The sequence below is a fragment of the Mus caroli genome, chromosome X, assembly GCF_900094665.2.
Source record: "Mus caroli chromosome X, CAROLI_EIJ_v1.1, whole genome shotgun sequence".
NCBI classification, from domain to species: Eukaryota; Metazoa; Chordata; class Mammalia; order Rodentia; family Muridae; genus Mus; species Mus caroli.
In genome coordinates, this window is record NC_034589.1 from 122,836,828 (window position 1) to 122,850,740 (window position 13,913).

Sequence of the window (13,913 nt, forward strand, 5' to 3'; positions counted from 1 at the left end):
GGGCCGAGCCGCCTGGCGGGAACGACCGCGGTGAGGCGCGCGGCCCGGCTCCGCGGCGGCGCTTCGGGGCCAGGTGCTTCCGGCTCCCACCGGACGGAGGCGGGCTCGGCCGTGGTCTCGCTCGGCCGCGGAAGTGTGCTTTAGCGCACCGGAAGCCACCTCGGGGGTGAGCCATGGCGGGTTTGCCAGTGAGAGACCCTGCGGTGGATCGTTCCCTGCGCTCCGTCTTCGGTGAGAGGATTTTCCGAGGCGCCTCGGCTCGGGGAGGGACGTCCCCTGCGGTCCCCCGTCTGGAGCGGAGCGGGTGTCCCCGGCGGGCGGGCGGGCGGGCGGGCTCGCTGCTGTCCTTTGGCACTGCAGCCAGGCGGACTCGTGGGCACACACGATCCCCCGCCCCCGCCATCTCCCTGCCTCCCGCTCCACGGTACCGGAGGTTTTGCCGCAGTGTGGCTCAGGGAGCCAGCCTCGAGCCGGTGTCTTCTCTTGCGGTTTCTTTTCCCCCCTTCATGATTCTCAGTTATTTTTTTAGGAGAAAAGGTGCGTGTAAACAGAGCGTCCCTGTTCCGTGCTGCTTCTCCTACCCCAAAATACAGATTTTTATTCTGAATCCATCGACCCCCATAGCCACTTCCCGCCCTCTCATAAACGTGTTCTGTGGCTTGGTTTTTTGATTTGTAATGTTCCATCCAACCATAGTGGTAGCGGCCACCTGGCATCTTGAGATGGGTTGCGAATGAATGAATGAATGAATGAATGATTAAAGCGCAGGGCGATTTCAGAGGAGCGCAACTAAGCAATTCTTAGGGTTTAAATGAGTTATTTCTAAGATACGTGCATTGCTTTTAAAGCACGTTTGGGGGCAGTAGAATTGCTTCGAATTCAAGGCCAACCTAGGTTACCTCATAAGACCAGCCATAACAAGATTCTTCCTCAGAACAAAAATAACAAGAAATAAGCACTGTTTGAAAGAGACACGACAAAGCGGTCTCGTCATCGTGAGGGTCTTAATAAGCACAGGATAATTTTTAAGCATCCTGTGCTGTATTCACGGCTTTTCCTCCGTAAGTGTGTGTATACATGGAAATAAGGAGACACCCCCACACACACACTGTTAAGGGCTTTGAGGAAATACCAGTGTTTAAAGATTTTACTTCCAGCACAGTTAGGGAAAACCTTTTATTTGTCATATCACTATGAGAACTGTTTGAAAGGCACCTTTTTAAATGTAGTCTCTGGCTCATTTCCCTTGTTATAAGATCTGAAAAGAGACAGTGGTAGAGGGGGGTTTTGGGGAACGCTGTTCAGTCAGTTATTGCCTATGTGTTGATGCAGATAGAAAGCCTACTGTTCACTTGCTCGCTCAAGAGCTCAGTTACTGCCCCAGAATTTTAATACGTTGTCTCTTCTTTAGTGGGAAACATCCCTTATGAAGCTACTGAAGAACAACTGAAGGACATCTTCTCTGAGGTTGGGCCTGTTGTTAGTTTCAGGTGAGATCCTCTTTCAGGAGTCTTCATTGTGAGAGTCTTCAAAAACACAAATTTTGGGGGTAGAGGCACATGCACGATACTTCATATCCAGTCTTGCCTGAAAGGTTTCTTTCGTTAAAAATGTTTCCAAACCAAGAAAGCAGTCAGAGTGGGCTAAATAAGACTATGGCAGTGTTAGCAGGAAGCCTGTGTGAGTTCCTAATGCTTGGTTTTGGTCTGCAGATTGGTATACGATAGGGAGACAGGAAAACCAAAGGGCTATGGCTTCTGCGAATACCAAGACCAAGAGACAGCACTTAGTGCCATGCGGAACTTGAATGGGCGTGAATTCAGTGGGAGAGCACTTCGAGTGGATAATGCTGCCAGTGAAAAGAACAAGGAGGAACTGAAGAGTGAGTATAAGGCCACGCCATGTGCATCACCTGTTAGTAAAGATGGACGAATGGAAGCTTTGCATTTTCCGTGATATTTTAGAAGGTGCTGAGGTAATGAGCGGAATGAATAGCTTCTTAGACCTGAGGCGCCTGAATGAGGGATTGACTATGTTTAAGAAACTTGGCTGTAGTGATTTTTCTGTTCCTTAGGAGTTAATTTCCAGTTTAAGGGACATGCAGATCTACTAAGCCATCACATCAGTTATTTCTCTGTGTTGCTAGACTAGAAACTGGTAGGGAATCCTAAAGACATTTCCACAAATACTCTGTTGAAATGATAGCCTTTGTCGGTTTCAGTGCTTTTCTTCTGGAGCGACTTATGGAAGAAGTAAATAATGATATTACCATCACTGTCGTAGCTTTCCACTAAGAACAGAAGATATACCCTCACTTTCCTTCACAGAAAGATTTTTGAGTGGCTCAGCTCTAAAGAGTTTTAAGTTATTGGTTGGTGCTTCCAGCAGCCCTAGAAAATAGATACTTGAAATGACTTGGGTTGTTACTTGACCATCCTGACTTTCTTCTACTTTCTTCCTAATCAGGCCTTGGCACTGGTGCACCTGTCATAGAGTCACCTTATGGAGAAAGCATCAGCCCTGAGGATGCCCCTGAATCCATTAGCAAAGCAGTTGCCAGTCTTCCACCAGAACAGATGTTTGAGTTGATGAAACAAATGAAGGTGGGAGGAGGCATTCAAGTATCAGCAAAATCATTTGCATCAGATTTTCAAGCAGTTAATGGATATAATTCCCTGAGCTTAAATAGTTGATACTATAGACACCATTTCTTCCACATTTTGTACACTGGGTATTTTTATACATAAGTGGACCTGCCCAAAACAGCTGTTTTTGTGTCTTCTATAGATGTTAAATTGTAGCGTTTTCCCTGAGTGATATTATTTCGTATTATAAATACCTCCTCTTCTTCTTGCTGCTGCTGTTCCTCCTCTTCTTCTTCTTCTTCCTCCTCCTCCTCCTCCTTCTTTCTTGCCTAAACTGTACATTCAATGTCAGAACAGTGCTAAATCACCAGCATGGTGTGATGTGCTTGTAGTCACACGGCTTGGGATGCGGAGGCAGAAGGGCCACAGTGAATTAAAAACCAGAATGGGAAACATGAGGCACTGTCTCAAAAAGCAACTCAGTAGTAATTCAGAGGGGATGAGATTTGTAGCATTGAACCTGAAGGTGAATTTTCTTATCTTCTCAGCTCTGTGTCCAGAATAGTCCCCAGGAAGCACGAAACATGTTGCTTCAGAATCCACAACTGGCTTATGCTTTGCTGCAAGCACAGGTAGTGATGAGAATTGTGGATCCTGAGATTGCCCTGGTGAGTGCCTCTGGTTCTTGTATAGAACTAGCAGGGTTATCTTTGGGATAGGAACTGCCTGATTGGCTTGTTAAACAGACAGCTCATAGATCTATCTTTTCACTTTTTAGAAAATTCTGCATCGCCAGACAAATATCCCAACGCTGATTTCAGGCAACCCTCAGCCAGTTCATGTTGCTGGGCCTGGCTCAGGACCCAATGTTTCAATGAACCAGCAGAATCCGCAGGCCCCTCAGGCTCAATCTTTGGTAGGGCTTTATTCTGCACATTTTTTTTTATCTGTCTTAAAATGTTATTTTCTTTCCAGGAAACTATTGAGAGAAGAAACAGCAGGAATCGGAGATGGTAATTAAATTTTCAGGCATAAAAGCAATTTCCAGATTGCGCAGCACATGCCACCTGAAAGAATGTAGATTCAGTTCCAAGATAACAAAACAGAGAGATCCTTGCTGTAAACCCTTTTCTAATAAGCTAATTTTTGCAGGTGTGTTTCTCTATCACTGTGGTGATTACTTCCATATCTTATATGAAATCTCATTTAGTCCTCATAGCAGCAAAATGAGGCAGGCACTCTTACTGTCTCCATTCTCAGCAGTTACAAAGGAAAAAGCAACATGTTCAAAAGCATGAGTGTAAGGCTGCAGACCTATAAAATGGATGCATCTAAAGGTGACATGTGCAGAAGGTACTTCTAAATAAAAAAGTACTTGGTCATGCTCAGAGATGCCAATTGCTCTATGATAAGAGCAAATATTGGAAACACAGGAAGTGTTCATCAATAGAAAATGGAGAAAATTTGGAATACCTATCTAATGGAAAACTCTAAACAGTTAAGCAAACTACATGTATGTCAGTAGAAATGACTTTTAGAAACCTAATGCTATACAGCATTAAAGTAGGCTAGAAGATGTGGTATCAACACAGATAACTTATAACACCGTGCAGAAAGTAAAACTGCGGAAACATTTTCCATATGGATGTGGATATCAGCATAAATTCTCAACCTGTTAAGTGAAACGTAAAACTAGTACAATATATAATGATAAATGCATTTTAAAGATTTGTTTTATTCTCTGTGTACCTGTCGCATGTACTCTGTGTACATGTCACACTGGGCTTGCAGTGTGAGGATGCCAGAAAATTAGTTTAAAAAAAAAAAAAACACCCTAACAAACAGAAAAACCTATCAAAATGAGTAGTGGGCATAAACCGCTCACAAAACTGAAAATAAAGCATCCAACCTCAGTTGAATAAACAAATATGAGCTAAATTAAGCCCCATTTTTTACCTCTTAGATGGGAAGAAGTAAATAATGTGGATTAATCCAATGAATGGTTTAGGGCAAGGATTAGTAAACATTTTCTTAAGACATTTATATTAAGTGTATTTGGCTTTATAAGCTATATGATGCCATAATATGTAAAATGTGATTGTAGTCTAGTAAAATCTTACTTATAAAGCCACTGATAGAAACAGGCATGGTAGTACATGCCTACAATCTCAGCGCTTAGAAGGTAAAGGCTGGCAGATCAGAGGTCAGGGTCATCCTTAGCTACCTAGCAAAATTGAAACCAGTATAGGCTATTTGAGATACTGTCTTACAAAACAGGAAGGCTGGGGCCTACAAAATAGTTCAGAAAGTAAAGGTGCTTGCTATCAAACCTGACAACCTGAGTTCAATCCTCGGGACCCACATTGTGGAAGGAGAAAATGTATTACTGCAAATTGTCCTCAATATGCCATTAGTATACAAACATACACTAGAAGGATGGATAGATGGCTCAGTAGATAATAGTACTTGTTGGCAAGCCTGACAAACTGAGTTCTATCTCCAGGAGCCACATAATGGGAAAAGGAAACTTTATACAAGTTGTCCTCTGATCTATGACTTCCACATGCATGCTGCTATGTACATGCAAACACAGCTTGGGAAGGGTCTCACTATAAAGCTCTGGCTGTCCTGGACCTTACTTTGTAGGCCAGGCAGCCCTTTTTACTCAGAGGTCTACCTATCTGCTTCCTGAGTGCTGGGATTAAAGGCATGTGCCACTTATGCTTAACTTGAAAAAAAAAAATGAACTGGTTACGAGTTTAGCCAATTTGGTGGCGCTTACCTTTAATCCTAGCACTTGAGGGGCAGGGGCAGTTGGATTTCTGAATTTGAGGCCAAACTGTTCAATGCAGTGTTCTAGGACAGCCAGGGTTACATAGAAAGACCCTGTCTCAGAAAATAACAAAAAGAAGAGAATTTAGCCAATGAGCAATAGTTATCAGCTCCTGTCCTAAATAAGTATTTTATAGAAATGGAAAATTAAGACTGAAACTGCACCTGATCAAAAAGCAGAATAAGTGGCAAGCCTTGGATCTGAACTTCGTCTAATCTCATAACCTGTTTTAACCACTCCCTGGACAATTTTCCCTTTTCTCTTAGTTTTGTTTACAGTAAACACATCTGATATTTAAAAATACTCATACAACTTGTGCTGTAGTTGTTATATTTTTAGTTTTTGTTGTAAACCTCCAAATTGAACCTAGGAGGAAAATAGTGATGCATATACACAAGTTACACACTAAAGCTTCAAATATCCACTGGCGGTCTTGAAATGTGTCTGCAGAAAGCAGGGTGCTACTACGTATCACTTCTCCTCTCCCATCACCACGCACAGTGAGGAGATTGGGCATGAGCATGTGAACCAATCATGATTCCTTTAGATCCATGCTCTTTTGGACCTTCTATGTCACAGTGTACACAGACTGCAGACATGCAGAAAGAGTAGGGTCCTACTGAACTTAGACTCTTAAACTGATTTGGTGTTAATGCATTTGATATTTTGGGAACTGTTTTGATTCTTTACAATTCTTTACATTCCAAAGACATGCATAGTTCTCTAGGGAATGCCCCATGAAAAAATTGTGTTCCCTTTCTCTCAGGCAATTTAATTTATCATTAAAAAGTTTACTATTGCACCCAACAAAGTTACACCCAAGGACAGAGGTTATTAAAACTTGAACAAATGAAAATGTTTTTTCATCTTAAAAATATAGAGTACTAGCAAATCTTTTGGAAGTCTCAAGTCTCTCTTGTGTCCTGGGTATAAGGCTTTTTTTTTTTTTTCAGTTTTTTTCTCTTTCTCACCCTTTATTTATTCAGTTTATATCCCAGTTGCAACCCCCTCTCCCTTCCCAGTCCCGCCTCACCCCATCCCGTCCCCACCTGGGTACCAACCCACCCTGGCACATCAAGTCACTATAAGACATTTTAAACTTATGGTTATGCACCAATTAGTGAGGTCAAGAATGGGTTATTTGCTGCCTTGCCACATGGACAAGGCATGCTTAACCGTCTCTATATTATGCATATGTTCTGTCTTAACTGCACTCACATAAACAGGCTTGAGATACTACAATTGCTTCTGTGGAATTCAGAATGTGTGATAAAACTAATGTTACAGAAGACATGTCATACAAAACGGATGTTTGACAGACTATTACAATTACCAATATTAAGAGAAACTTCAGGCTATAGACTAAGTGGTTTGAGTCTCTACAGAGACAGGCTCATACTTGTTTTTCTCTTGGTCAGGGTGGAATGCATGTCAATGGCGCACCTCCTATGATGCAAGCTTCTATGCCAGGTGGAGTTCCAGCCCCAGTGCAGATGGCAGCTGCTGTAGCAGGACCTGGCCCTGGTTCCTTAGCCCCTGCAGGTAACTTGGAATTAGAGTCCTTACTATTTTGTTAACTTTGCTGAGGTTGTACAGTAGTAACTGCTGAAGTGCAGCCAATTATTTAACAATAGGATCTTGGTATAAGATGAATGTATAGCTGTAGCATGCATTCTAGGCTGAGGAAACTAGATGATTTCTTCTTTTGTATTGTTTTTAAGACAAGGTATTGCTCTGTAGCTGGGACTAGACTGGCCTCACACATGCAATCCCCACTATGTGAGGTATCCAAGTGCTGGGATTAGAGGCATATGCCACCAATCTTAACTGAATAAGCTTTTATGTGCGAGAAGTGTGCTGCTCACACACTTGGATGTCTTAACAGTGGCAAACTGCCATAGACATTCCTAAATATCTCTTCTCTGTTGCTGTACTTCCATTGTCATGAAATACTAACATACAGGTCAGTACCTTCTCTGGACATGTTGAATAACTTTGACCTCATGAATAAGAAACAGCTGTATATGCACATATTCAGGAACTAATGGGATCAACAAGTTCCACAATTGAGAAAAAGCCACACATTTTTTGGCTGCAGAATATATTCCCCTACTCCAGATGACCATAGGACCCTTAAAAAGAAGACTACATGCTTAGCCATTGGTTAAATTTAACAAAATTTGAGGCAGTGGAGATTTTTACAAATCACATTGTCTGATTTTAAAAAAATAATAAAATTAGAAATAAGTAATTCACAGGTGAATGGGAAGAAATCTTGCCTTGGAAAATTAAGGAACATACTATAGATAGCTATTTAAAGAGGAAATAAAATTATAAATTGTATAAATTAAAACAATAAATAGTTATATTTCATACAAACAAGTATGAGAAATAATAAAGGTAGTGCCTAAAGAAAAAAAAGAATATTCTTAAATACGCATATAACTTAAAAAGGAATTCCATATTAGTTCCAAGTTAATTAGAAAAGTAATAAACCACAATACACCTAAAAGAGGAAATTAATGCAGATGGGGGATGTGGCTCAGTGTTAAAGCACTTGTTTACATGTGCAAAAAGCCCCATGTTCAGTCCCTAGTACTGGACACAAAAATATTGTTATCAAAACAATGTCCTCCCAAAAAGAGAACCAAAAGACAAAAATTGAGCATACCATAAAATTTAACTAACTTTCAAGGAATGTTTTGGAATTTATAGTACTTATATTTGTGAATTCATTAAAACGTCATGGGGTGTCCTACAGAGCTCTTTGAAAATTGGTAAGAAAAGGGAAAACACCCTCTAGAGCAGTGCAGGAAGAAACAAGTTTCAGAGCTTCACAGCAAAGCAAAGGCAGATGGCCAACACAACAGCCTCATTATAGTAACAGTAAAATGCTACTTCCACTCCTCAGTGCCAAGTTTCAAAGAAGAGGACAATATTTGTAAAGAAATTTGTACATGGGCTGGAGAGATGGCTCAGTGGGTAAGATCACAGACTGCTCTTCCGAAGGTTCTGAGTTCAAATCCCAGCAACCACATGGTGGCTCACAACCATCTGTGATGAGATCAGATGCCCTCTTCTGGTATACGTGAGGACAGCTACAGTGTACTTATTTATAGTAATAAATAAATCTTTAAAAATGTACTTTAACATCACTAGTAGAAATAGGAAGGTTTTCAGCCTTTCAAGAAAGTGGAATAACATGAAAGATTTATACGTTCTGACCACCAGTTCCACCATGGATTTAGTCTGTACAAGTTAAAGGTATTATGTGACGATTTCTTTATGTGGGGAATTATGCTCATGCCTTCTGCTACCTTTTCCTCAGATCCTAAGCCTTTGTTTTGTGTTGATGATTGGTCTGTATTTAGTGGAATGGAATGATTTAGCCAGAAGAAGCTTTGAAATCTTTTAGCAGTTGTTTCTGACTTTAATCTGTGTTAGAATCCCCTCAAAGGCCTATAAAATTCAGATTGAAAGTTCCTGCTGCCAAACTATAATTGAACGAGTCTGAGCTTCAGAACCTTTGAATGGTCAGGTTTTGCATCGTTTTTTGTTGTTGTTATTGATACTGATGTGGCTTACCTTGCTGGGGACCACTTTCTGAGGACTACTGTTTGGAACAACATACTCATTTTACAGATAAGAAATCCAGGAGTATACAGTTTATTGAGTCACTTGCTCAGAATCACAGGTATATAATGCTGTATATAATAAACTGGGGTACCATCCAGTTCTTTGGTTATTTATAACTTTAGTGCCTAGCATGTTCAATGAGATAGGGATGATGTGATCTGTCCTTTGTATTTTAAGGAAATATTAATGAATTACAACCAAATCTGCTTACCTTTTGCCCCTGTGCAGCAGCATATCTAGTTCCTTTGAGGAAAAGAGAATTATTGCTATGTGGAAGGGACCAGACAAGGATTTGTGGTGTGTTATTATTTTTTATATAGTAGTCATCATACCCCATCTGGTTAGTGTAAACCATAAGTTCTCAACTGTGTTAAATCTAGCATACCCTTTTTATAACAGGTATTTTGCAGTAGCTTTACTTTGCTGAAATGTAATGCACAGATGACTCAACTTTTGTAACGTGACTCCAAAAGATTAGTATAACACCCTAATTGTAATACATAATAAAAGTAAAAGAAAATCAACTTATTAAAAATTAATATGTAAATGTCCAGGTATGGTTAAAACGCTAAGTGTAATAGGTGTTTGCAACTGTCCTGTGAGTGTAAAAACTAAAAATGTAGACAGTTACAGTGATGTTTGCTTTGGTAATTGAAACACCACAAGGACTATTGATGTGGTTTTCCTAAATAGTGAAAAATCATATTAAAATTCTTAAAACAAATCGCAGTCTCCATAATTTACTCAGTAATTGTATTTCTGGAAAAGTCAGTGAATATGTACTAAAATAGTGCATATAACTTCTGTTTTTACAAATAAAACAGACTCAGACTCTAGGTTGAGATGACAACAGACAGCTTTTCCTTTGTATGAATGTTCAGTGAGACATTTGAAAGTTTTATCAGACACAAAATCACCCTTGATTTTGGGCAATTGTATCATACTTTGTAGGGCACCTAGTATCCCTGACACCATCTCGTTCAGTGTCATCTATGCCCCCAAAGATTTTGTCATAACTAAATAATATACCCATACATTTATAAAATATCCTATGAGTAATACTGACTTCCATAAGAAGAGCCTTGTAGGTAAGAGGTGTTACTTTCTTGTATTAAAGGGCTTTCTGCCACAATTTTGGTAATTGTGATGAAATACTCCTTCTGAACTCACCACTTGTCACTGAAGTGTGACATATACTGACAGACTTTGTCTTCTGCTCATTGCATTGTTCAATGGTAGTCCTCACCTTCCATCAGAGTTTTGTCTTTGTGGGGAAAAGGGATGACATTTGTAAACTCAGCCACTGTTGTTGTTTTTTCTACAGGCCCAATTTATGTTTTTTTCCCTGCCCTTTATTTTCTAGGAGTCATGCAAGCCCAAGTTGGAATGCAAGGAGCTGGACCAGTGCCCATGGAACGAGGACAAGGTAAATATTAATATAGACTAGACATGGAAATGTTTCATATCTGCACTGTCTAGTGTATCAGCCACTAATCACAGTTGCAATTTAAAGATTAAGTTAATTAAAATTAAGTTCAAATTAATCATAAAAGCCTAAGACTCTGATTTCCTGGGCACAATGATTATTACATTCCGGGTGCTCAGTAGCCACATGTGCTAATGAAGACCACACTGGACATTGCAGATGTAGAATGTTTCTATATTCACCAAACTTCTATTGGTCCAGACTTTCCATAGGAGATACAGCATACTGATAACATGATGAGGCAAATGCATACTTTGTTTCATGATAGTCTAACAATTCCACAGGCGTGGTCTCACTCAATCTGTGAATAGCTATTTACTGTGTAAGAAATTTCAATAATGAGCATTTAGTATATGATCAGGTCTGTAGATGACAAGATGTAAATCCCATAGCAAACTGGGAAGAAAGCAGAGGTCTATAAATCATAGTTGTAAAGTTTCTCCTGTACTGTGGTAAAAAAAAAAAATACTGACTATAACAGCAGCAGCCCTTCCAGAATCTTTGCATCCTTTCCTCATGTTATTATAGTTTGAAGGAGAAGAAAGTCCATTAGTTCAGTGAGAAAATGAAAGACGATGGAAGAAAGGGGAACTGGATATGTACTATATATACTCAGTCACTTCCGTTTTCATAGACAGCCCTTTGGGTTAGGTGGCAGTGCCTTAGTTTTACAGGTAAAGAGATGGAAGCACAGGATTTTAAGTTTCTCAGTAGGATGAGGTAAGTATATACTCATTTCTGAGTATTGGGAGCTGAATCTGGTGCTCTTCTTTTTAACTTAAAGAGTGAAGTCTCCATATCCAATAATCTGCCTTCTTCCTATCATTCTATTGCCACTGTTAATTTCAGAATTAATTTTTAAAATAATCTTGTTATTCATTAGGTGCCTGTGTTGGGATCAAATTGCTTTGGACAGACCAAAGGGGCTTAATATTTTTCTTCTCAGCTGATTCCCTATAAGAGGAAACCCATTTCAAAAGCACATAATAAGCTACAGGCCCAAGATTGGTATATAGGGATTGGTGATTGAAATGACAAGTCTAAACCCATCAGATGAATGACAAGACAAACCTGTAGCATCCCTCTTATTTTCCCTTTAAAGTATCTCATGTTTCTGTGCTGCCGCATACCCCCATCTCACTATTGTCAGTGCATGGCGTGTCTACCTCAGAGGGTCTTTGTTAGTAAGTAGTGAGGAGGGCTTGGCCTTCCATTAATCTCTTCCTCTTCCCAGGCCATCAGTCTTATCAGTGAACCCTTCAGCTGTTTAACACATACTTCTACAAGAGATCTCTCTTCCTACTTTAGTTTAGTCCCATCTTTCTGGTAAGAATTAACAAAAGCAATTGGCTTGGATTTTGAAAGTATTTCAAGGACCTTTTGAAGCAAAGATAGAGTGAGATGAATTTTAAAAAATAATTTCCTTCAGTGCCTAGCAGAGGAAACAATGTTTTCATTTGTGACCAGATTTGTTTTCCTTTGCCTGGAATCCTTGTTGGGTTTGTGTGTTTGTAATGGTGACAGATGTTTGAGACAGAACTTGTTCCTTTCCCATCTCCTTCAATATTGGTTATACCTGTCAACGCATTAGTCTTTGTCATGTTTTTTTATAACTGTAGACTGGTTGTAGTAGACTATTTCTTTCAGAGTGATAAATACTCTTTTTTCCTCATCTGAAGTTCAACTGCATTTTTCCATTTGATAGTTTTGATAGAAAATTTTAGACTTTTAAAGTCTAAAAGTCTAAAGTCTAGGACAGATTAGTATGCCCCACTTCTGTTATGGCTGTCTGTGATAAATCTCACATGTCACATTCAGTGCAATTTGTTTTGTGTTTTGCTTTTGAAAACATTTTACTGTTTTCTTTTTTTTAAATAATGGTACAAGAAGAGATTAGGCAAAATGCTCTAGTAACAAAAAGAAGAGTTCAAGATTGTTGGTTATTCTTGCCCAAGTCAACCAGCCTATAGGATTCCCTTAAAGATATCTGAAGCTGTTAAGATGGCTCACTGGTTTAGAACACTGGCTGCTCTTTTGGAGGTCCTGACTTAATTCTCAGCAACCAAATGGTGGCTCACAACCATCTATAAAGGGATCTGATGCCGTTTTCTGACCTGTAGGTGTACATGCAGACAGAACACACCTACATTTTTAAAAAAATAAATAAAAATTTTAAAAAGATTTTACAAAGAAAGATGTCTAGTCAATGTGGAGCTGTTCTGGATAAGAGAAAGGCCTATTATAGTTTAGGGAGTTTTGTAGTCTAGGACAAGTAATTGAACTCTTGGCTTCTTACTGACGTGTAAATTTCTTAATCTCCTGTCTCCGTGTGAGAGAGTGTGTGTGTGTGTGTGTGTGTGTGTGTGTGTGTGTGTGTGTGTTTATGTGTGTTCAAGCTATTTTAAGTATCTGCTATTTCTCCTTTTGAACTTACTGCTCACCTAGGAACCTTACAGCACTCGCCCGTGGGACCCGCCGGGCCTGCATCAATTGAGCGAGTTCAAGGTACCCATTGTATCTGCGGGTTCCCTTTTGCTTGTGGTGTTCAGGGTGGGACGTTGAGGGGAAAAGAGCTGCTTGGCAGTGATCCTCACGTTCAGAACCCCAAAAGGGTAATAATGTTCTGGGGATTTTTTGGTTTTTGTTGTTATTTTTGTGTTTTTTTTTCCTCTTGAGGCCACAAGCCTAAGATTGACCTCTTCACACAGGGCAGAGAACATGGATGATATGGGCATCTGTCCGAGGCTCTACTCCCTCCCTACTGGTGTCAGGAGGCTTGGATGGAATTGCAGTCTGTAAGGAGACGGCAGGTTCTTGCAGAGCCATGACAGTGTTCATATGCCAAGCCCCTACCTCTCTTTTGTGACTCTGGTCCTTAAATTAAGATTGGTTAGAAAGAAAACCAGGAAGTTTCTTGAGATAACAGTGCTAGTTCTTGACAGGTGCTCCCCAGTTTGCTCTTTATGTATAATTCCATCCATACCTCTGACATGGTACAGATTCTGCCTACACCCTGCTTCTGTTCTTGAGCTGCAAGAGGATTCTGCTGTGGTGAGGTTTCACCCACTCTAAGGTGTTTGAATTACATTGTCAGTGGTATAAGAGTCATTTCTTGTTCTCTAATGTGTCTTTCACAGCAGTAACTCCCCATTTGTTTCCCTGTCAGTGCCAATGCAAGACCCCAGAGCAGCTATGCAGAGGGGAGCCTTGCCTACCAACGTCCCAACTCCTCGTGGTCTTTTAGGTGATGCTCCCAATGACCCGCGGGGAGGCACTTTAATGACTGTAACTGGAGACGTAGAACCTAGGTAAGTACTGGCATAGAAGGAAACAACTTGAAAAGTTGGGAATTCTCCTTACTTTGGAAGCAACG

The 13,913-nt window shown here is 40.2% G+C and overlaps 1 protein-coding gene across 7 annotated transcripts in view; it reads left to right on the plus strand.

Moving 5' to 3' along the window:
* Positions 1–13,913, plus strand: part of Cstf2 (cleavage stimulation factor subunit 2) — a 27,626-nt gene continuing 13,713 nt past the window's right edge. Inside the window, exons 1-11 of one of the 7 annotated variants that reach the window (XM_029473386.1) lie at positions 1–231; positions 1,412–1,490; positions 1,713–1,882; positions 2,467–2,603; positions 3,134–3,253; positions 3,364–3,501; positions 6,837–6,960; positions 10,418–10,480; positions 12,986–13,045; positions 13,249–13,350; positions 13,785–13,848. In XM_029473386.1, the coding sequence (XP_029329246.1) occupies positions 174–231; positions 1,412–1,490; positions 1,713–1,882; positions 2,467–2,603; positions 3,134–3,253; positions 3,364–3,501; positions 6,837–6,960; positions 10,418–10,480; positions 12,986–13,045; positions 13,249–13,350; positions 13,785–13,848 (1,115 nt within the window). In that variant the 5' untranslated portion in view covers positions 1–173. Of the gene's footprint in view, positions 232–1,411; positions 1,491–1,712; positions 1,883–2,466; positions 2,604–3,133; positions 3,254–3,363; positions 3,502–6,836; positions 6,961–10,417; positions 10,481–12,985; positions 13,046–13,248; positions 13,351–13,706; positions 13,849–13,913 lie in introns of all 7 variants that reach the window. The other 6 variants (XM_029473385.1, XM_029473387.1, XM_029473388.1 and 3 more) reach the window with 6 other exon arrangements.